At 41.4% G+C, this 22,212-nt stretch overlaps 1 protein-coding gene across 1 annotated transcript in view; it reads left to right on the top strand.

Moving 5' to 3' along the window:
• Window positions 1–513: 513 nt before the first annotated feature.
• KL (klotho) overlaps window positions 514–22,212 on the top strand; it is a 52,502-nt gene continuing 30,803 nt past the window's right edge. Inside the window, exon 1 of the mRNA XM_063429311.1 lies at window positions 514–1,390. Within this exon, the coding sequence (XP_063285381.1) occupies window positions 671–1,390 (720 nt within the window). The 5' untranslated portion in view covers window positions 514–670. The remainder of the gene's footprint in view (window positions 1,391–22,212) is intronic.

Here is a 22,212-nt window from a genome sequence, read left to right as displayed (position 1 = left end):
AAATAAATATATATTTTATTTTTTAACTTTTTAAAACATTTTGTAAACTTTTTTTTAATAACATAGATAGTTACAGCAGAATCTAAAAACCAAAGTAATACTGTATAACCATAGCAATAATGTTTTACCTTTAAGCACAACTCATTGAAAAGCTGCATGTCAATGATTTGTTTTACAATGCTCAATGCATCAATCAGGCTTTTGACTGTAGCTTTCATTTTGATTACTATGTATCTTCGGTGAATTTTGCATGTGTGTATCCAGTTATAAAAGAGAGACATAGAAAGATTTTGACTCATTTTGTGATGGGGGAAAGTTGCCCTCTCCGTATAAGTTGCAGGATGTGTGTGCCCCTGTGCCTGAGGGTGAGAGAGCTAACTCTTATCCCCATGATTTTAGTGAGCAGGTTAGAGCAGGTTATGCAGCAGTGGGTGTGCGTGTACAGTGCACAGATGAGCTCTTCTAGCTAATTATTAAATAGCCCCTCCTCTATCAGTATCAACAAGCGCTCACACCTCGCACAGGGGACCAGTGATACACTGAGCTCAGCTGGGTGATACTCTCAACATCCACACTAGTGAAAAGGACAGACTGCAACCTTTCCTGGAGGTGTCAGGGTCCTGGGTCTTCACCTGCCCTGGATTCCAAGCCTTGCCAGCCACTCTGAGCTATGCCAGCCAGCTCTCTCCTGCCCTGGCTGCTTTGGAGCTGCCTGACCTGTGCTGTCCAGGGCAATTCGGAGAATACCTGGGCCAGGTTTGAGAAGCTCCCCTTCCCAGAGGACAACCTGTTCCTCTACGATACCTTTCCTCCTGATTTCATGTGGTCAGTGGGCACAGCAGCCTATCAGATAGAGGGAGGTTGGCAGCAGGATGGCAAGGCTCCTTCCATTTGGGACACCTTCTGTCACAGAGAGGACCATGGCAGGCTCTCTGGAGATGTGGCCAGTGACAGCTACAACTACCTCTTCAGGGACATAGACGCTCTGGAAATCCTAGAGGTCACCCATTACAGGTTCTCCATCTCTTGGCCAAGGCTGTTCCCTAATGGCACAGAAGCTGGTCCAAACGAGGCAGGCTTGAACTACTACACCAATCTCATCAAGAGGCTCAAGGAACATAGCATAGAGCCTGTTGTTACCTTATACCACTGGGACCTGCCTCAGAGGCTGCAAGACCTGTATGGAGGCTGGGTCAATAAGTCTATGGTGGGCATCTTTAAAGCCTATGCCATGGAATGTTTCAAGCTTTTTGGCAATGATGTCAAATTCTGGATCACTATGGACAACCCTTATGTGGTGGCTTGGCATGGATATGGCACTGGAAGAGTGCCCCCTGGCATTAAAGGAGAGAAACATCTTGGATACAAAGCTGGGCACAATCTCATCAAGGTAAGCCTGTAAAAGACAACGTGAGGATCTGCTTGGCGAGGGACCGAGCTGTGTAAAAAATATAGCATGTAAAGAGGAAAGAGCTTATAAATCACCTTGGTAATAATAATAACCTTAGTACTGCATGCAGTAACGATTAAATTACTATATCACTGACTGGGATTATGGAAAACACAAATTTCACATTTTTCCTGGAATTAGAGGGTTACTGACAGTGTAAACATTACAATCTGAGCCACAACAGGTTATTTTGTTACAAACATTATAAGAGAATGTACGGGTGCAAACTACTGTCACGTGGCTCTATGGAGGGCGGACATCTTGCAATCTCTTGACAGTCAAATTACTCATTAAGAGAGTTTACCTGATGATTTAACGTGATGAAAGTGGATTGTGTATTGGGGACTAAATACATGGATCCATTTATTCATATTTCATAAACTTGAAAAAACTTGCCCTAGTCTCAACACTGAAGTTTCCATATTCACAGTGTGAAAGACTGATTGCTATTTCTCGATTTTAAAGTGAATTAGGTTTTCTAGATGGATAAATAACTGAACTATACACCAGATATAACTATACCAAGTGTAAAAGGAAAATAAAATAAAATAAACTTAAAGTACAAATTAATATCTAACAAAATGAAAACACAGAGAAAACAGAAACAGTGCACCTGCAAGTTTCAAGAGTGATTTTTATTACCAGTCTATACTATTAAATATTTAGTTGGCATCAAAATAAATATAAATATTGAAAAAAATATATATATATATTTCCATAATTGACTATATCAGGTGTCTTTCACCCCATCACAGCATTTAGCATACTATGGAGCTGGTTCTAATTAGTCTCATGTGCAATTAACAGCCGAGTTGCAATAATTTCTATTGTATTTAATTGTATTGATATCACAAAAGTGGTTTGTCACGTGTTATAGAATTACCATCTGCAATTTGTCACATCTCTTTTTTTCCCTAGCACTATACATTTTGCTGTCCTGTTGCTAGTGGCAAAGCTTATCTCATATGATAACACAGATTATTACATGGGCAGATAGATCCAGTGACGGAACTAATGTTGAGATGACACAGGTGCAAAAATAAAAATAGTGCACCCCCAATAGCGCAGTGGTGGCTAATAGATAGATTTCAAATGTCGTACAACTTTGACGATGCTACGATCTTCTATTTGCCCATCCTTGCAGGGTTTTATGTGTGTGCAGTGCCTGTATGTGAATGTGTAGATGTGGTTTTGTATTAAGTATGTGTGTGAATGTTTGTGTATTTGTGTATATAGCTGACATCAGAATGCAGGGGTGTACTTATTTGTAGTGTTGGTATTTGAATGCAGGGTGTTTTGTTGTGTTATAATTTGAATGCATGCGGTGCAGGGCTTCCATCAGGGGGTGACAACCATGACAGTTGTCATGGGGCCGGCGGCCCAGGGGGGCCCAGTCGCCTGGGCCCCATGTGTAGCGGCTGAACTGCCGCCGGTGCATCTGCACCGGGGCCCACGCGCTGATGGAGCCCATTGGGTGGCCTAAGCATTTAGGGCAAACATGTCAAACTCAACGGCTACTACGGGCCATATAAACAAGGTTTAAGTTCATGTGGGCCGCCAAAAAACCCAAAACCTTAAATTTTCATAGAAACCTCCAGGTCCTCCACTGTCCAGCCACGGCCATCGCAAAACACTGACCAACACACACTGACAGACACACACACACTGACTGACACACAATGACAGACACACACACTGACACACACACACTTTCTGACACACACACACACACACACTCTGACAGACACACACACTGACTGACAGACACACACACTGACAGACACACACACACACTGATAGACAGACACTCTCTGACAGATACACACACACACACGCACACACACACTGACAGACAACCACACTGACAGACACACACTCACTGACAGACACACACTCACTGACAGACACACACTGACAGACACACAAACACTGACTGACAGTCACATACACACTGACACACACACACTGACAGCCACTCTCTGACAGACACACACACACACACACACGCACACACTGATAGACACACACACACTGACAGACAGACACTCTCTGACAGACACACACACACACACACTGACAGACAACCACACTGACAGACACACACACACACACACACACACACTGACTGACAGACACACACATACACTGACATACACTCTCTGACAGACACACACACACTGACATGCACACATTCACTGACAGACTTACACTCACTGACAGACACACACTGACATACACACACAAACACACACACACACACACACACATTTACACATTCTTGCACACACTCACATCATTTTATTTATTGCTCCCTACCTTTGGGAGTTGGTATGGACCTCTCCCTGATCTCCTCTCGGGAGCTCAGTCTTCCTGCTACCTCACTCGCGCAGTTTAGTGATACCGGGTGCTGGAATGACGTCATATTCCGGCACCCGGCATCACTACAGAGGGCGCCAGCGAGGAAGGAGTGAGGAGCAGGAAGACTGAGCTCCCTTGCTGCTGCCAGCGACCTCTTCTCTCCGGCCGGGTAATTTTGGCAGAGTATGAACCTGCAATATGGGGCGAGCAGGTGCCTTAGTAAGCATGGCAAACTCGCGGCTTGCCTGGCCTCACAAATATTCATTGTGGGCCACATGCGGCCTGCGAGTTTGACATGCTTGATTTAGGACCACCCAATGGGCCTTATATTTTCAGGGGCCCGGTCAGCGCTGTGGCCGTGTAATAGCGCGACCGGGCTCACTCCGCGTGGGAGGGAAGGGACCGTGAAGAGGAAGAGACAGCTGATGCCCATCAGCTACAGCCACCCTCCTGCACTGAAAAGGTAAGAAACAGGAGGGTGGCTGAAAAATGAGCTGTGTATATATGTATGTATGTATGTATGTATCTATTTGTATGTATGTGTATGTGAGTATGTATGTATGTATGTGTCTATCTGTATGTATGTCATTAAATATTTATGTATGCGTATGCCAGTATGTATGTATGTATGCGTATGTATGTCAGTATGTATGTATGTATGTCAGTATGTGTATGTATATGTATGTATGTCAGTATGTCAGTATGTATGTATGTGTCTGTATGTATGTCAGTATGTATGTGTGTGTGTATGAATGTTCTTATGCGTGTGTGTGTCTGTATGTATGTTAGTATGTGTATGTGTGTCTATTCCTGTGGGCGGGCTTTGGGGTGGGATTTGGGGGCAGGCCCCCAGGGAGAACAGACCTTGATCTGTGTTAGGGGCCCCAACATTTTCTGATGGCAGCCCTGATGAGGAGGGTATGTGTGTTTGCAGGCAAGACTGTGTTTTTGTGCAGTGTTGGCTTTTGAGTGCAAGGGTTGTGTTATTGTTTAATGCTGGTGGTTGAATACAGGGGTGTGTTTATTGTAGTGTCAGCCTTTGACTGCATGAGTATGTTTAGGTGTAGAATTAGTATTTAGTTGCAGAGGTGTGTTTGTGTGTGATGATGGTGTTTGCATTGAGGCGCATGTTCACATATACATATGCACATTGCCACACACTGAAACAAACAGACACTGCACACAAAGATACACACACATACGTTGCCACACATAGATGCATATGGAAACATACACACACAGATACAATCTAAGAGATACATACTGACACACACAGACTGACACATATGAACAGATACACTGACTCACAAACACTCACATGTAACTGACAACACATGCACAGATACACACTGACATATATGCATACATACACACATTGACACACATGAACATATACACACAATACACACACTGACACACATACAAATATACACTCTGACACACAATGTAGGGTAATAACTGCTTGATTCAAGGATAAATCTGACTGCCATTCTGGGGTCAAGAAGGATTTTTTTTGTCCTAGCTTGTTGCAAAATTGTGCTTCAAACTGGGTTTTTTGTTTTTTTTTGCCTTTTGGATCAACAGCAAAAAACAAATATGAGGAAGGCTGAACTTGATGGACGCAAGTCTCTTTTCAGCTATCTAGCTATGTAACTATATGTAACATGAACATGTACACACAAATGCACAGATATACATACTAACACACATGCACATATACATATTCACAAACACTGACTCATCTGCACTCACACTCTTGCTGTGAGCACTTAAAAAAATAATCTTTATTTATGGTCAGCAAACAGAAAATAAACACAAGCATAAGTACAATATGAACAAAGTTTAGGTTGTCACCAAAAACTTTTTTTTAAATAAAATAGATTCCAAAAGAATTACAACTTTACAGTATTCCAATTTTACGATTTGACGGCCCAAATAGGGCAACAATAGATTGTTATGTATATGCACATAGGAGAGAATACAAAGATAAGAAGAACTGGGAGTATAAGAAGCATAATACATAAGGAAGTAATAGGACAGATAGGATATAAACATAGAGGGGACTGCCCTGGAAGGCTGGGTGTGCTGCCTCTCCAATGCTTACAGGTCATCAGGAAATAAAATAAGACTCCCACCTCTGCCACGTTATCAGAAAAGAGATCCCACCACAGACACTATATGAGTTTCCTAAATAATATCAAACTTACAATGCAAGCCCTTACGAAAATTCAGACTTAGCACGTGTCTTTAGGACTGCTTAAAGGCGTAGTTATATATCTGATGTATAATTACAGCAGTGACTGTACAAATATCTCATCTCATAGACATTTAAATAAAATAGCCCAATTTACACAGAATGAACATAATATGTTGTGCACTCTCTTTCTTTCTTTCTTTCTTTCTTTCTCCCCTGGTTTATCCACTAATTTCATTACTAATTATGTGTATAAGAGATGTATCTATTTAAATGTAATTTCTTCTGCAGTTCTATTGATTCTAATGGAGATTAATCTACATGCTAATCTATCTGTCTTTAAATTAATAAAGTGCGTGAGCCAGGCAACAGCAAGGCAACAGCTTTCCAGTAATTTATTATCCTGCTTGGACACATGCTAGGGAGCGGTGCACAAAACAGAAGTGTGGTCAAAATGTAATTGAAAAATTAAAATAATGCATAGATGTATTTTTTTTAGAATCTTCTATGATTCCACAATCTGTATTTCAAAGGATATTAAAGGCAGATATGGCAGTAAAGTAAATGTCCTGAAATTTGTCATGTTCCTTCCATACCTACTCATCCCTCTCTGGAGTTGACTTTTAGATTGAGCTATTCCGAGGGCTTGGGAAATGCTCCACACACATTCTCTGTGCCAGCCAGGGACAAAGGGAATGAATATAGAAAATATAGGTGAAGAAAATAATTTCTCAACACAGTAATGACCAGTACTGGAGCATTGATGGTTTGTTTTGCATTGCATAGAAATATTAGGGAAAGTATTTAGTTGCATTTTGATAAAATGCTTATCTACGAGTCTAGCCTGTAAATATTTAACACAGGGGATGGATGTCAACTGTTGACTGCTATTTAAATTAAATTGCCTGTTTTTGCACACTAAGCTCACAAATCTCTTTCTCACACTGCTCAAACAAAAAAATAGATTTAAGATATGTCCTTAGGTTTTGGGAATCCTTTGTTATAGGCATGTTAACTCTAAATCAAACTTTGTTAAAGGCATGTTAACTCTAAATCTCCTTCCAAGGTACTTTAACAGCACATGTTGTATCCTATCTGAAATATAATATTTAAATGAAAACATGCATCCATTTTTGGATAGTCCACATGGCTCGCCTGTCTCAGGTGTGAATCCAAACCATATGTAACTCTTTGGTGATTTTACTAAACAGTGAACCAGATAAGGGAATGTTATGGAGGCTCACTTCGTGCCTATATACCCAACAAAAACTTTTTGGACACGATAGCACTTTCAACAATCTGTTGACAACAGATTTAAAAAAATTTAGAACGTTTTGAATCTCTTATTTTCATATGACAGTATAAATATAAGTTGTATGTTTCCTCATTTTCTCTACAATAAGGTCACAGGTACCGTGTCCAAAGGCACTAGTATACTACCACCCTTCACCACTCTCCAACAATTCCGCACCTGTGTTTCCTAAAGGTTGCAGAAAAAGTTTTAAATACAATGCTTTGCACGACATCATTAGTATATGTAGGATAAATGGCAAGTCTGACAATGGGAATTTTGCTGCCCATGCCACTAGCATAAAGGGTTCTGGGATGCAGCCTTACACAATTCTTGTGCTGATTAAAAGAGAGGTATGTTGGGTTATCTGGCAGGATCTGTGCATGATCTTAGCTCTTGCCCAACACTGTGTGCGTTTATGCTTGGGCTTGTAGCCTACACTCTCACTGTTCTTCAGGACTGTATTGCCCACTGGCAATTTCCCTGAAAGCTGCAGTATTCGAGACTGACCAGGCTGCTAGACTATAATGAATGTGTATTATATCCCTAAATGTGTTTAACAAGGGACTGAGATACTTTATGGGCATAGCAGGGGTTTGTGGAAGTTGTAATACAGTTAATTGCTAGCTTTTTCTTCTTGTGAATGCTGTAGCCTTGCTACAACTAGATCGGGTGCCCACTACTAATTAAACTTGTCAGAGTGGTCTCCTGCCTACCCACACAGCCGGTGCTTACTCTGTCAAAATATGAGTGGCTCTAGCTCTCCCAGAGCAAGGTAGGGAGGCTGGATGGACCTCTTAGGAAATAGAACAAATGTGTGTGTGTATGAAGTGCTGATTATGTGTGTGGTGTCTATGTCTGTGAGTCAATAACAAAAAGACCAATGGTGGCATGTTACCCCACCCCCAGGTGAAAATTATTAGTGTTTTGACTGTGGTATCTTATGTGTCCCCTTTCTATATATTGTTCCTAAAGGAGGCAGCTTAACTCCCAACCATTCTGCTTTTACACCAGGCTGACATGCCAGTAATTCAGGTAGACCCTGCTACCTTTGGGCAGAGCTAGTAAAGAAAACGTGTCCATTGCTCTCCACCTATATTCTCCTCCCACTGGGTGGGGGTAAGAGGAAGGATTACAGTGCAAAAAAGATACAAAATGCAAAAATACAACTAATTATTTTAGGGAAAGGGCTATACGTGGAGTGTCCCTTTAAATACACTGTCATTATGTAAAGTAAATGTATTTATTAAGACACATACCTTTCCAAGTACAATTCATCACCATTCCAGAAAGTTAAACAGTCATGTTTTATGACATGTTTTGAGTTCAAGTGGGTCTATAAAAAAAAATTTAATTGCACAGTATTTCAGGCAATAAATGTAAAATGATTCTTGTTAAAGTTCTTGATTACTGCATTGATATTTGTTAAAAGAACATTGTTTTTTCTATAAGTCTAATTATGGAATTATTGTGTTGAGGGAGGATAGCAGTGCCTAGGAGAAAGTCCTCTTGTCTGGTTTAGTGTGACAATATGTAATGAGAAGAGGACAGCACACACAATATAGTGTAGTATGTTAATAGTTGAGTGAAAAAAGGAGAAATTGTATGAGTTCAAGTGGGTCTATACGATAAATTTAATTGCACAATATTTCAGGAAATAAATTTAAAATGTTTCTTGTTAAAGTTCTTGATTACTGCATTGATATTTGTTAAGGAACATTGTTTTTTCTTTTTATAAGACTAGTTACGGATTATTGTGTGGAGGGAGGGAAGCAGCCAGGGCCAGATTAAGAGCCCAGTGGGCCTGGTGCTGACAATTATGATGGGCCTATTTACAAAATCTGATAGAGATGGTGCTGGAGGGAAACTCATAGGATGCAGCTATGAGAAAACACATACTCTATGCTAATCTCACGCTTTCATCTTTCAAGTAAATCCATACCCACTAACAGCAGTGTCCAATAAAGCAGGAAGTCTATGGACGGGGTAAAAGGGTGTGCCACTGATGCAAATCACATAAACAGAACTGCCGAAAGGGGCGAACATAGCCAAAAAGGGGGCATGTCTGTATCCCCATGTCTCCCAGTCCCTTGGTGTCTGTGTCCCCATGTCTCCCAGCGTCCCCATGTCACTAGGACACTAGGGGACATTAGGAGACATTGGAACACTGTGAGACATGGGGACACTGAGATACATGGGAGCACAGAGAGACTATGGGACTCTGGGAGACTTGGGGACTCTGGGAGACTAGGGACACAGACACTAGGGACACTGAGAGACACGAGAGACACCAGGGACACTGGGAGACATGGGGACACTGAGACACTAGGGACACTGGCTGGGGCTCCTGACCTTGGCTTATCTCATCGTTTATTCTGACCTCTGGCTTCCCCTGACTTCGGCTTTCCACAACTACTCTTCTGCTTGTCCTTGCCTGTACTGTGACTTGCAGCTATATATCCTGCACAGACTCACAGCCCAGGTGGCTTCTTACCTGGTCACCTTGGTCTGTGTTTATTTGCAAGGTTGAGTGTATAACTCTGCACGTCGGACTCCACATCAGGTAAGATCCTGACACTCTGACTCACTGCAGAGAGATTGCAAATGGCCGACACTTCTCATTGCCTCACTCTGCAGACAATTTGTAGGTCAAAGGTCTTTGCTTATTTTTTCCTGATAGACAAGCACAGATTAATCTGGTGTAAGCGAACTTGTGTGAAATGTCTCCCATGACATAAAGAAGCATGTAAGCAAATGTAAACAACATATTTTTCCTTCCATTGCACAACCGCTAGAGCAGCGTTTCCCAATTGGTGTTCCGCGGAACCCTCTGGTTCTGCGGACCACTAATTGGGGTTCTGCCAAAAATTTTGACAAAAAAATGGCTGCGGTCAGCGAGGGAGCAGTGATCTCCCTGCTCAGCTCCCTCGCGCGCACAGCATAATGCCGGAGCCGGAATATGACTGTAACGGACCGTTTTGCTCATCAGAGGTTAAAAAACGTTTAGGCGATATTCCCCTTTCCAGACGTCCAGGCAGCTACTGTAAGCACCAATCTCCCGAACTGCAAACACATTAATTTACCAACTCCCGAAAAGGAAACACACGAATACTGGAAACAGCCGAACAGGAAAAGCATACGAACAGCTTACACTCCTGGCAGTCAGCATACAATCCAATTCCCCCCAAGAACGAGACGACACTTCGTTTTGAGGGTTAAGCAGAATCTAAGTTTAATCACCGAACCCCTGCTTTTATAGGATTCTCCCATGCAAGGGAGGCACCCACAACAATTAATACATTAACCAATGCAGTACAAGGTACAACCGACACATCTCCTCCCACTACATTATCTGTTCACATAATTAAACTGTGCACAATTTTCCCCAAGTTTTAGATGTACCCCAAGTGCCTAGGATACACCTCTAAAAATGGTACCCCCTGAGAGCCCTGATCTGGGTGAGTAACATACTCAAAAAACACCCAGATCAGACCAGGGGTTCGGGAGCTATGGAGGGTTAAAGTTTTGACCGAACGCACAGGCAAAGTAACCGAAAATAGTTCCATGAGGTTTGGCCTTGCGGTCGGTCTCTGTTAGTGTTATAAAAAGTCCCGAATGGCTTGCCATCCGTGGGTTTCCTTGTGTTCGCTAGAATCCCCATGTTAGTATTAGTCTTTCTACCGAACGGCGGCTCGTTCGGTAGTTTCGGCACGAATCCACGGAAGTCTGGAGGTCTCAGCGGTGTTTGCCTAGTCGAGTGTCCGGTTTTAGTTCCAGACACTCAACGGCAAAACACAGCTGTTCAGGAGTTTAAGATGGCCGCCGCCACGTGTTCGTTTGGCGAACAAAGGCCATCCAGCGTTCGTCAATTAAGCTGCGGTTAACCGCAGCTGCTGGGTGGTCAATTGACGGCACACTCCAGTTCCCAGGTGGTCCCTAGATCGGTACTTAAGCACGAATAAGCCTTTCTGCAGGGAAAATAAAAGGTTTTAACTGCCGGGCCATAGTCTAAAGGAAGCAGGCGAGCAACCAGGCTTCTCCAGTGCACAGTGGCGAGGTTGGTTCCGCCACAATGATGTCACTCCGGCTCCAGCATCACTAGGAGGCACGCGGGGGAGCTGAGCAGGGAGATCAGAGTTCACTGCTCCCTCGCCGCCCGCCTCTACCGCTTACCTGTCTGCCAGACCTCCCGACCGCCAAGTTGCAGCCAGCCCCACTGGACCACAGGGACTTCATGCCAGCAGCCCCACTGGTCCCCAGGGACTCCATGCCAGCACTCCTAAAGGTAGGGGGCTGGGTGGAGTAAAATGTAAAAAAATAATTGTATGTGTGTCTGTTTTGTATGTGTTTGTGTGTTTGTCAGTGAGAGTGAATGTGTGCTTGTCAGTGAGTGTATGTGTTTGGCAGTGAGAATGTATCTGTTCTTGTCAATGAGAGTGTATATGTGTTTGTATGTGTGTCTGTAAAAGAGTGTGTGTTTGTCAGTGAGAGTGTATGTGTGTCTGTAAAAGAGTGTGTGTTTGTCAGTGAGAGTGTATGTGTGTTTGTCAGTGAGAGTGTATGCGTGCATGTCAAAGAATGTGCGTGTCTGTCAAAGAGTGTGTGTTAGTGTGTGTATCTGTGTCAAGGTTTGTGTATGTGTCACTGTGTGCATCTAAGTGTGTGTGTGTGTGTGTGTATGTGCCAGTCTGTATCAATGTGTGTGTATCTGAGTGTGTCAGTGTGTATCTGTGGGTGCAAGTGTGTGTATGTATGTATCTGAGTGTGTGTGTGTGTATTTGTGAGTCAAGGTGTGTGTATCTGTGTGTCAGTGTGTATCTGTGTGCCAGTGTGTGTGTCAGACACATATACACACTGACACAGAGATATACACACACTGGTGCATACAAACACAAATATACACACTTTAACACACACCGGCACATGCAAACACAGATACACACACCTTGACACACAGATACATACATACACAGATACACACTATGTGTCAAGGTGTGTGTGTATCTGTGTGCCACTATCTGCCAGTGTGTGTATCTGTGTGTCAAATTCATACACACTGGCACATACAAACACAAATGCACACACCTTGACACACAGATAGGTACATACATACACACACACAGATACACACCGTGTGTCAAGGAGTGTGTATCTTTCAATGTGTGTATCTGTGTGCCACTATCTGCCAGTGTGTGTGTGTGTGTGTGTGTGTGTATCTGTGTGTCAGATTCATACACACTGGCACATACAAGCACAGATATACACACCTTGACACACAGGCACACAGACACACACCGGCAACGATGTTGATACAATATGTCAAAGGGTTCCACAGAAAAAATTAATTGGGAAACCCTGCGCTAGAGTGTATTTGTTGTAAGTGTCCCTGGTATAATCAGAAATGTCTACATTGTAATAATGTTTCAGAAATGATCTCGTGGTTATTTTGCTGCTTTTAATATTTTGTGGTGAATCTCATAAAATAAGTATTAAATCTGATGATTCTATTTACATTTACACTTATACTCTTGATTTTCATGTATCTTAAATGGTTCAATGAGTTTCATATAGTATTGTGGGAGTGTGTATAATACAATAATATTCAAATTTTCTGGCATGATATGTCTGACAATATTTATATATTATATAGCATTACACATGCACATATAAAATATTATATATATACACTGCTCAAAAAAATAAAGGGAACACAAAAATAATACATCCTAGATCTGAATAAATTAAATATTCTTCTGAAATACTTTGTTCTTTACATAGTTGAATGTGCTAACAACAAAATCACACAAAAATAAAAAAATGGAAATAAAAATTTTCAACCCATGGATGACTGGATTTGGAGTCACACTCAAAATTAAAGTGGAAAAACACACTACAGGCTGATCCAACTTTGATGTAATGTCCTTAAAACAAGTCAAAATGAGGCTCAGTAGTGTGTGTGTGGCCTCCACGTGCCTGTATGACCTCCCTACATTGCCTGTGCATGCTCCGGGCCCTCATACCACCCTCATGGAGTCTGTTTCTGACCGTTTGAGCAGACACATGCACATTTGTGGCCTGCTGGAAGTAATTTTGGAGGGCTCTGGCAGTGCTCCTCCTGTTCCTCTTTGCACAAAGAGGTAGCGGTCCTGCTGCTGGGTTGTTGCCCTCCTATGGCCTCCTCCACGTCTCCTGATGTACTGGCCTGTCTCCTGGTAGCGCCTCCATGCTCTGGACACTATGCTGACAGACACAGCAAACCTTCATGCCACAGCTCGCATTGATGTGCCATCCTGGATGAGCTGCACTACCTGAGCCACTTGTGTGGGTTGTAGACTCCGTCTCATGCTACCACTAGAGTGAAAGCACCGCCAGCATTCAAAAGTGACCAAAACATCAGCCAGGAAGCATAGGAACTGAGAAGTGGTCTGTGGTGGTGACCTGCAGAACCACTCCTTTATTGGGGGTGTCTTGCTAATTGCCTATAATTTCCACCCGTTGTCTATCCCATTTGCACAACAGCATGTGAAATTGATTGTCACTCAGGTTGCTTCCTAAGTGGACAGTTTGATTTCACAGAAGTGTGATTGACTTGGAGTTACATTGTGTTATTTAAGTGTTCCCTTTATTTTTTTGAGCAGTGTATATATATATATATATATATATATATATATATAAATAATATATTCATATGTGCATGTGTAATGCTAAATAATATATACATAATATATATATATATGTTTGCCATCCTGATGAAAGCTCCAGAGAGAGCTGAAATGTTGATATTTGTTATTATAACATTATGACTTAAAAGTAAAATTTTACACTTGGAAATAAAGGCCTTGGAGTGTGGTCACTGTGAGGAGTATCATATATATTTATATATTTAATGACACATAAAGGGTTGTAGCTTACTTTTGTCCTACATGAAGTGCTAAGTAATCACCTGCATTCTTGATTGACTGGCTGATTTATTAACTCGGTTAATCTGTAGAACAGATATTGTAGCCACAGTAGTACCACTCAGATTTAATTACAGACTTCTAAAACATTCCATTTCAATTACATCACTGCTAAGGGGATTAATATTTTTCTCATATACCTTTTGGACAATAAACAGACAGGTTCAGGCTCGTTGCAGGTAGCTGCTTTCTATAGGTCACTGTAGAATTTTCGATCTTATAACGTCTTCTTTATATTGAAAGGTGCACCCTTTCAGGTTCATTTACTTATCAGTGAATTGTAGTTAGTGCAGCCTGGGATTGCAAAATTTAGGTCATAAAAGAGGTGTTGTAAGAAATTCTCTAATTCAGCTGTCTTTCCCACTTGGACCTCAAGTTGAAGGGTTGCTCCAATGTCCATTACCTTCTTCTGTTTTTTGACGTGGTCACGGAGTAAGGAGTCTAGCTGTGCAGTGTGTCAGCTTGTGTGCCAGGGGCTAATTACACCCCAGCATATGTAACATTGGCTGCCTGGAATTGTGTACCTGGCTGTCTAATGTCAATTCTGTGCATATTTTACGTCTGTCATTAGTGCGCACTGCATGCTGGCCACAGATGTAATGTGATTTTCTGCTCTGCTGGCAAGGGGAGCCTGATGTGTCCCTTTCCTCCCTATTCCCAATCTCCTCCGTTTATTTTTCGCTTAAATCCTCCTCCCTCCACACTCTCCTCCCCGCTATGAAAAGCCTTTAAATGAACCCTGCATTGGCTGCGAGGGGGCATTGAAAGTAGCGTCCTGAGCTTTACCCGGTGCTGGATTAAAGATCAGTAAAACTTATTTGAAAACTGTTTATTTAGAGGTCTTGTGAAGGGGGGTAGGGGGTTACTTTAAAAATCTAAAGTGCTGCAGTAACACTTTAATTCATTTAAATCAGCATCAGAAATTATTGCAATCTGTTAGAAAATATTTTCTGATGATTTATATATAAAAATTCCCACAGACATTAATGGTGACGTCTGTAGATAAATTATTTGAAAAGGTTTTTTTGGTAACAGAGTAGAATAATTTCTAATGTTGATTCAAACAAATACAATTGATGCCTTGGTTATCTTAGCTTTAATTTTGCGATTCTGTTTACACTATTGTAAGATTTAACCCATTTGTTTTGCATTGATCTGGCCTCAGAGTTGGAACAGAACTTCTTAAAAACACACCAAAGTGTGCAGGGTGCTTAATCTCAGTCAAGGACTGCCCAAGATTAGTGTGAGTTACTTTCCTGAGCAGCAGGCACTATATACAGCTGCTACTAATAATTCATTACCTGTGCTGAAAGACATGTTTGAGAATCAGATAGAGAATGGCATATCATTATTAGCAGAAATGCATCTGCACGCACTGCAGTAGCTTCAACCAGTCTTGGACAGCACCCAGACCTGCATCTCTTGGTTCTGATCTAAGTTTCAAATACTCTAACACTATCCTCCACCCCAGCTATAATGTTATTTAATAAAATAATAGATTTTTTTTGTTTTTTTTAAATCGTAATAATAAATGTTATATTTGAGTTGGTGTATTACATTCCTGCTATATTTATCGTGGAACAGATGGCAGATACCTTTGAATCATATTGTATTATCAGGTCGCTTTCCTTCTGAAATGCTTAGAGCAAATATTCTACCGATTTTTAAAGCAGGACAAAGATCCTACTAGGGTAGAAAATTACAGACCTATTTCATTGATAACGGGGATGTAAAGATTTTCTCTGCGATATTGGTGAAGAGATTGAAGGAATTTCTAAACACTATAATTGATCGAGATCAAATAGGCTTTGTGCTGGGTAGAATCGCCTCAAATAACACCAGAAGAATTATTAACATAGTGGACCATGAGAATAGGAAAAAAATTCCACTGGTACTTTTAGCAGTAGACGCGGAGAAGGCATTATACAGGGTCTGTTGGGAATTCCTAAGTAAGGTATTGATAAGATTCGGTATCCAGAGCTGGATTCATCGAGCAATTATGTCCTTGTATTCCAGCCCTAATGCAAGAACTGTTGCCCCAAACATATGCGAGGACTAGTTTAATTTACATAACGGTACAAGACAGGGTTGCCCGCTCTCTACAATTCTATATATAATAACTATGGAGGTACTAGCGATTGAAATCAGAAATAATACCCTTATAAAAGGGGTCTTGGCAAAATATAAAGATTTAAAATTAAATCTATACGCCGATGATTTGATTCTGACCCTAACAGACCCTGTCAATTCCTTACATAACTTTATGCTCGAGGTGGAGGCATATAGTGATATTTCAAATTATAAAATCAATGTTAATACATCGATCCTTATGGACATAAATTTAGATACGGTTAGTAGAGAGTCACTTAAAAAAAGTAACATTTTACATGGTCTAAAAATAATCTCCCATACGTGGGTATTATTCTAACAAGAAACCCAATAAATCTAATGCAGTATAACTTTTTAAATCTTTTAAGAGTAACACACGGTTTACTAGAGAAAATGTAATGAAACATATTAACATCTCTTGATGGGGGTGAATAAATATAGTTAATGCTTACGTATTACCTAAGTAGGCCTACATGTTCAGAATGATACCCCTGAAATTATCTAATGCTTGGTAGGATATGATTCAAAGTACATTTGTAAATTTAATTTGTTAAGGTAAGAGACCCAGAATCAGTAAAAAAAACTATTGATGCAGAAAATGAGTAAGGGAGGCATAGGATTCCCAAATATTGAATATACATATAACTCCAATATAATATTTCATATTTATATGACTCAAATGGATGACAATAAAGATGAAGGGTGGTACTTTATGGAGATGGAGAATAGTGGTAGCTTGGAATTAGGTTCTCTTATGTGGTGCCAAAAGAATGATTTTCAACAAAATATAGCTACAATATCTAGCGTGCTCCTAGATTCCATATTTGAATGCTGGAAGAAGGTTAGGAATAACTGTGGAATGTCAAACTATCATATTTAGCCTCATATATTATAGATTTTCCTTTAAATAAGTGGATGCAAAATGGTATAATGAGTCGAACAACTTTTTATGAGCAATAAACTGAAGCCTTTTCTACAAATTCAGCAAGTGTTAAATCTGACTAATATTGAATACTTTACCTATATTAGACTTAAATATTTCTTAGTAAGTAATATGATCATGGAGCCACAGAGAAAGTTAGGAATATTTGTGCACTATTTAATAACAATAAAGTAAACAGGTTGCTTCCAAATTTAGGAGTGACTTACTTAAAAAAGAGGTTAAAGAGAATAATCCAGCGTTGGAGAAATGTAAAAAAGAACTTAAGGTAGCTCTATCAAGAGCCAAATGGAGCTCTGTTCTATCTAAAGCATGTAAATATATTCACTGCTTACATTTGGTTGAGGTATTATTGAAGGTAATGTATAGGATGGCCAAGATATTGTAATGATATTGATGTTACAAAGTTTTAGAGTCCAGTAGCCAGATCAGCAATGTTTTCTGCCAGAGGTAGCCACTCGTTACCCAGGTGGTTGAGCCCCTGAGCCTTGAGTGGCCTTCTGGTCTTAAGCAGAGATGGGAGACTGGAACAGAGAGATGATAATCGTAGTGAGGCAAGCCGAGGTCAGTGGGAAGGAGAAGCAGCAAAGTCAAAACGGTCCAAAATCAGCAACAGGTAGGAGAAACAGGAACAAGCTTGATTAGAGAGTACAGGAACCACAATAATCTGGCAAAGGTACAGAGACAGGAAGTGGCTTTTATAGGCCAAGAACCAGACACATGACCAGACACAGCTGAAGAGACTTGTCACTGATACCAATGCTTATAGAGTCAAGGTTACCAGATCTCAGGTACATTTGCAAAAGGCAGGGTGGTGTAGTGGTAAGGAAGAGGTTTAGCAGCATGTAAACCAGGGTTCGAAACCCAGCAGAGTCAGTTCCTCACAGATATATTTGTTCTCCGATGTGTTGGAGATGTAATAAGTGACCTGGTTCTTTTCTCCATATTTGGTGGGATTGTGTTGTAAAAGCTCTATGGTCAGAGGCCTTTTATAGACTAAGAACCTCTTAATAAGATCATACCAAAAGACCCAGAGAATGCCATACTACATATGAATATAGGAAGTTTAAATGCTAATGAGTTATTGGTATATATATATATAAACACACTATAACTTTGCAGTCAAAATAATTATAGCAAGAAACTGGAAGTCTCCATCCCTATTTAAATTGGAATCATTGAACAACCAAGTCCAATTCCAATTAAAAATGGAAGCTTCACTTCATAGAGCACAATGATTAGATCCATGGGATCAATGGAATTGTGAACTATGGAATAAAAAATATGCGATATGGGTAATATATATATATATATGTATATATATATATTTTATTTTTTTATTCTAGAAGGGTTATTCAGTGAATCCAGTGAATCCAAAGGGAATTTCCAATTTAAAGGACTTCAGCTTAATGAAGTGGTCTGGGTACCAGGTCCAGCTAGGATTAACCCTTTCTGCTGTAAACATAGCCGTTTCAGAGAAACGGCTATGTTTACTTTAGGGTTAATCCAGCCTCTAGTGGCTGTCTCATTGACAGCCGCTAGAGGCGCTTCCGTGCTTCTCACTGTGATTTTCACAGTGAGAAGACGCCAGCGTCCATAGGAAAGCATTGATAATGCTTTCCTATGAGACTGGCTGAATGCGCGCGTGGCTCTTGCCGCGCATGCGCATTCAGCCGATGACGGAAGAAGAGGGAGGAGAATCCCAGCACCGAGGGAGCCCGGCAGGGGAAAACAGGTATGGGATTAACCCCTTCCACCCCCCTCAGTGCCACGGGCACCCTCAGGGCACTATAGTGCCGGGAAAACGAGTATGTTTTCCTCGCACTATAGTGGTCCTTTAAGGCCCGAAGTAGCTAAAATTAAAGAATTGTTGACTTGGAACATTTACCTAGTTAAGATATTTTTGCCTAAAGGTGGAAGGCTGAAGATTCAGACTATTCTTACTGTAGTGAATTATCCTGTTTCTGTCCATTTTCTGTAAACATTATTAGAGTGAGAGTCAACTCCAAAAAGTAAATAAATATAATTGTTTATTTTCCATTACTTCTAAAGCTCTGTATAAAATTTTAATGAGAGCTGAACTTTGCACCATTCCCTGACAACTAAGCCTTTTTCACAAAATGTATATGTTTTTGCCAAGATTGAATACTGTCTAAGCATAATAGATTAATAGAGTGTGCATGACATTTTTTCATGTGCACACATCTGGCACATTTGTTCCCCCGGTATCAGAGTCAAGATGACAGATGATCAGTCACAGAAAAGGGGCACAAATCTGTATATGTGGTACAATCATCGTGGAACTAATGAAATAATCTGGCTGATTCCATTAGTTTTCTCGATGATCGCTTAAATTTATGATGTTTATCTACTTTTCTCTTAGCAGTACGTTTGTACTTTAAATCACTTTTGCAGAATTTCAAGAGTAAAGAGAAGTAAATAATTATTAATAAAGATAAAAGTTGAGGGTTTATTTGTACTTTTATTTGTTTAAAGGGACATGTATCACTTGACAATTCTGTTTTTTTTTATTTAAATTCTTTATTTTTGAAGTGCATTGTTTATCACAGGTTCAGCATTCAATAGGTATAAAGCAATATCTATAAAACAGTCATCAATGAAGAGTTGCAATTCATACCTAGTTGCAAACATTTTTTTTTTTTTTTTTTTTAATGAAACAAGCTAAAAGAGAACTAGAGGCCTTGTATAGGCTTTGAAAGTAGCTATGAGACTTATGCCTGGCAATCAGGTAGTTTTGGTACCCTAGTGGCAGGGTGGTAATCACGCCTGATGGGGGAGTCGTATCACGAGTTTTGTTTAAGTAGGCATTACCAATGCGTAAAGATTAATATATGTACATGCTGGAGTAGGTTGAGCGTATGATGCAGGTGCTGGAGTGGTGAGGAAGAGAAGTAGCTTATACGGTGAGCCCGGGGTAGGGTCAGGCAACGTCCTCGAAGGGCTAGTGGGTTGGGGGCTAAGCATCCTGATTGTTAATCCCTAACCTATTGGGTGATGGGGGGCAAGGAGGGGAGTGCACCATAGTGAAGCAGGACTCTACAGAAATCTGCAGCGCTCCCATTTTGATTGTGTTGAGTTAAGACTTGGTTATACCGCTTGAATTAGGGAGGCATCCAATTGCTGTACACAGTACGTGGTAATAAATAATATAAAACAAATAATATAAAAGTAACAAGAATAATCATCAACATAAGCATATGTTAAATCGGACATTCTGAAGTTTGTGATTCCTTGGCAGTAGGAAATTCCGGGTCTTCTGATGGTTGTGGGTACTGTTATCAGTCTTCATCAAGGTGGCAGTGCTCGCAGGCCTCTTGTCTGTGGAACAAAGGGGGTGATATTTGCTGGATCCCAAGTTGCCCCTGATTGCTGTTCAAGCTGGCTAGTGTGTGGGAGAGTAAGTCCGAATGTGCTCAGGAAAGCCAGGGCTTCAGCCATAGAGTTAAGAGTATGGTAAGTCCCAGAGTGATTCACCAGCAAAGATCCATTGATTCCCCATCTGTAGGCCATACCTGCTGCATTTAGTTGTGTAGTGACTGGGCCGTAGGATTTTCACTGCATCAAGGTTTCTCTCGTGAGGTCCTGAAAGAATGTGAGGGTGTACTCTTCGAACCGTAGAGGCGTTTTACCTTTCAGAGCATTCAAGATTTGTATCTTGTCCTGTACCGTTGTGCAGCGCAGGATGACATCTTGGGTCAGGTTTTTGCTTCAGGGGCACAGTGCTGGGGACACATTATACCCTGTCTATGGTTGGCTTTTTTACTGCTGCATGTGGTAGTACGCTGGCCACAAGGCACCTAGTATAATGCAGCAGTTCCTCTGCTGAGATAGTGGCAGGGATGCCCCGTATTTTGATATGAGTTCGGTGCTGGCGATCCTCCATGGTCGTTATTTTAAATGATAGGGCACTGTGATGATCCTGGAGTTGTTGGACAGAGGCTTGTAGTGTGGTGAAATTGGTTTGTAAGTCACCCAGTTTCTCCTCCGTATCTTGCACCTGGTTTGTAACAGCTTGTACTGCGGTCTTAAGGACGGCGGAATCAGCCGCTAAAAGCTTGTGTATTTCGGCCAATAGGGCTTTAAGAAATGTCTGGTGATAGGTGCCAAGTTGTCAGGGAGCTCAGAGGTAGTGGACCCCATTGCCTGTGGAGGTGTTGGCCCTGTTGTCCCTGTATCCAGCGCTCCTGGGTCGGGGTCAGCTGCTGGCGGATCTTCCGCGGGAGTCGGTCTATTCTGTTTGGGCCTCTGGAGCATGGCCCCGATGTCTCTCTTTTCTCAGCAGCGGCGTGTGGCTTCTGCGATCTGCTCCCCTTATTGGGCATGTTATCTTGGGGGACCGGCGGGGCGGGAGATGCATTAGCCTCTGCTCTGTCCGCTGAGATGCTGCCCAGGCGGGCCTCGAGGTCTGGGAATGCTGAGGGAAGGTGAGGTCCGGTGCCGCCTCTGCTGCTTTTGGGTTTGAAAAAAAAGGATCAATGGGTGACGCTTTCCTTGTAGAGTCAGGCTAGGCTTGTTAAACTACCGGATTGGCTTCAGAATTTTAGATATATATTGGCTTGTTAGATTTCTTGAGGAGCTGCTAGAAATAGCGTCTGATCAGGCTGGATTGCAGGCTCCTTCCCCCGACAATTCTATATTTTATGGCACCGGGAATAACATGTAAACAAATATTTAAACCAAACAAAGGCAAGAAAAACTTTGAATAGTATGTAATAAATGTTTATATACTTGGTTAGATTGCATTGCTGGGCACACCACTCAGCTAAGGGAGTTTCTTCAGCCTCCCCTTACCCACCCATCTCAGTTTTAGACTAGTCCACTAATGATAGAAACAGAGCACCATTGTGCAGCAGCAGGATAGAGAAACCCAGCCCCAGAGCATGCACTGTG

Source organism: Pelobates fuscus, chromosome 1 (genome assembly GCF_036172605.1).
Source record: "Pelobates fuscus isolate aPelFus1 chromosome 1, aPelFus1.pri, whole genome shotgun sequence".
NCBI lineage: Eukaryota > Metazoa > Chordata > Amphibia > Anura > Pelobatidae > Pelobates > Pelobates fuscus.
This window is presented reverse-complemented; position numbering and strand designations above follow the sequence as displayed.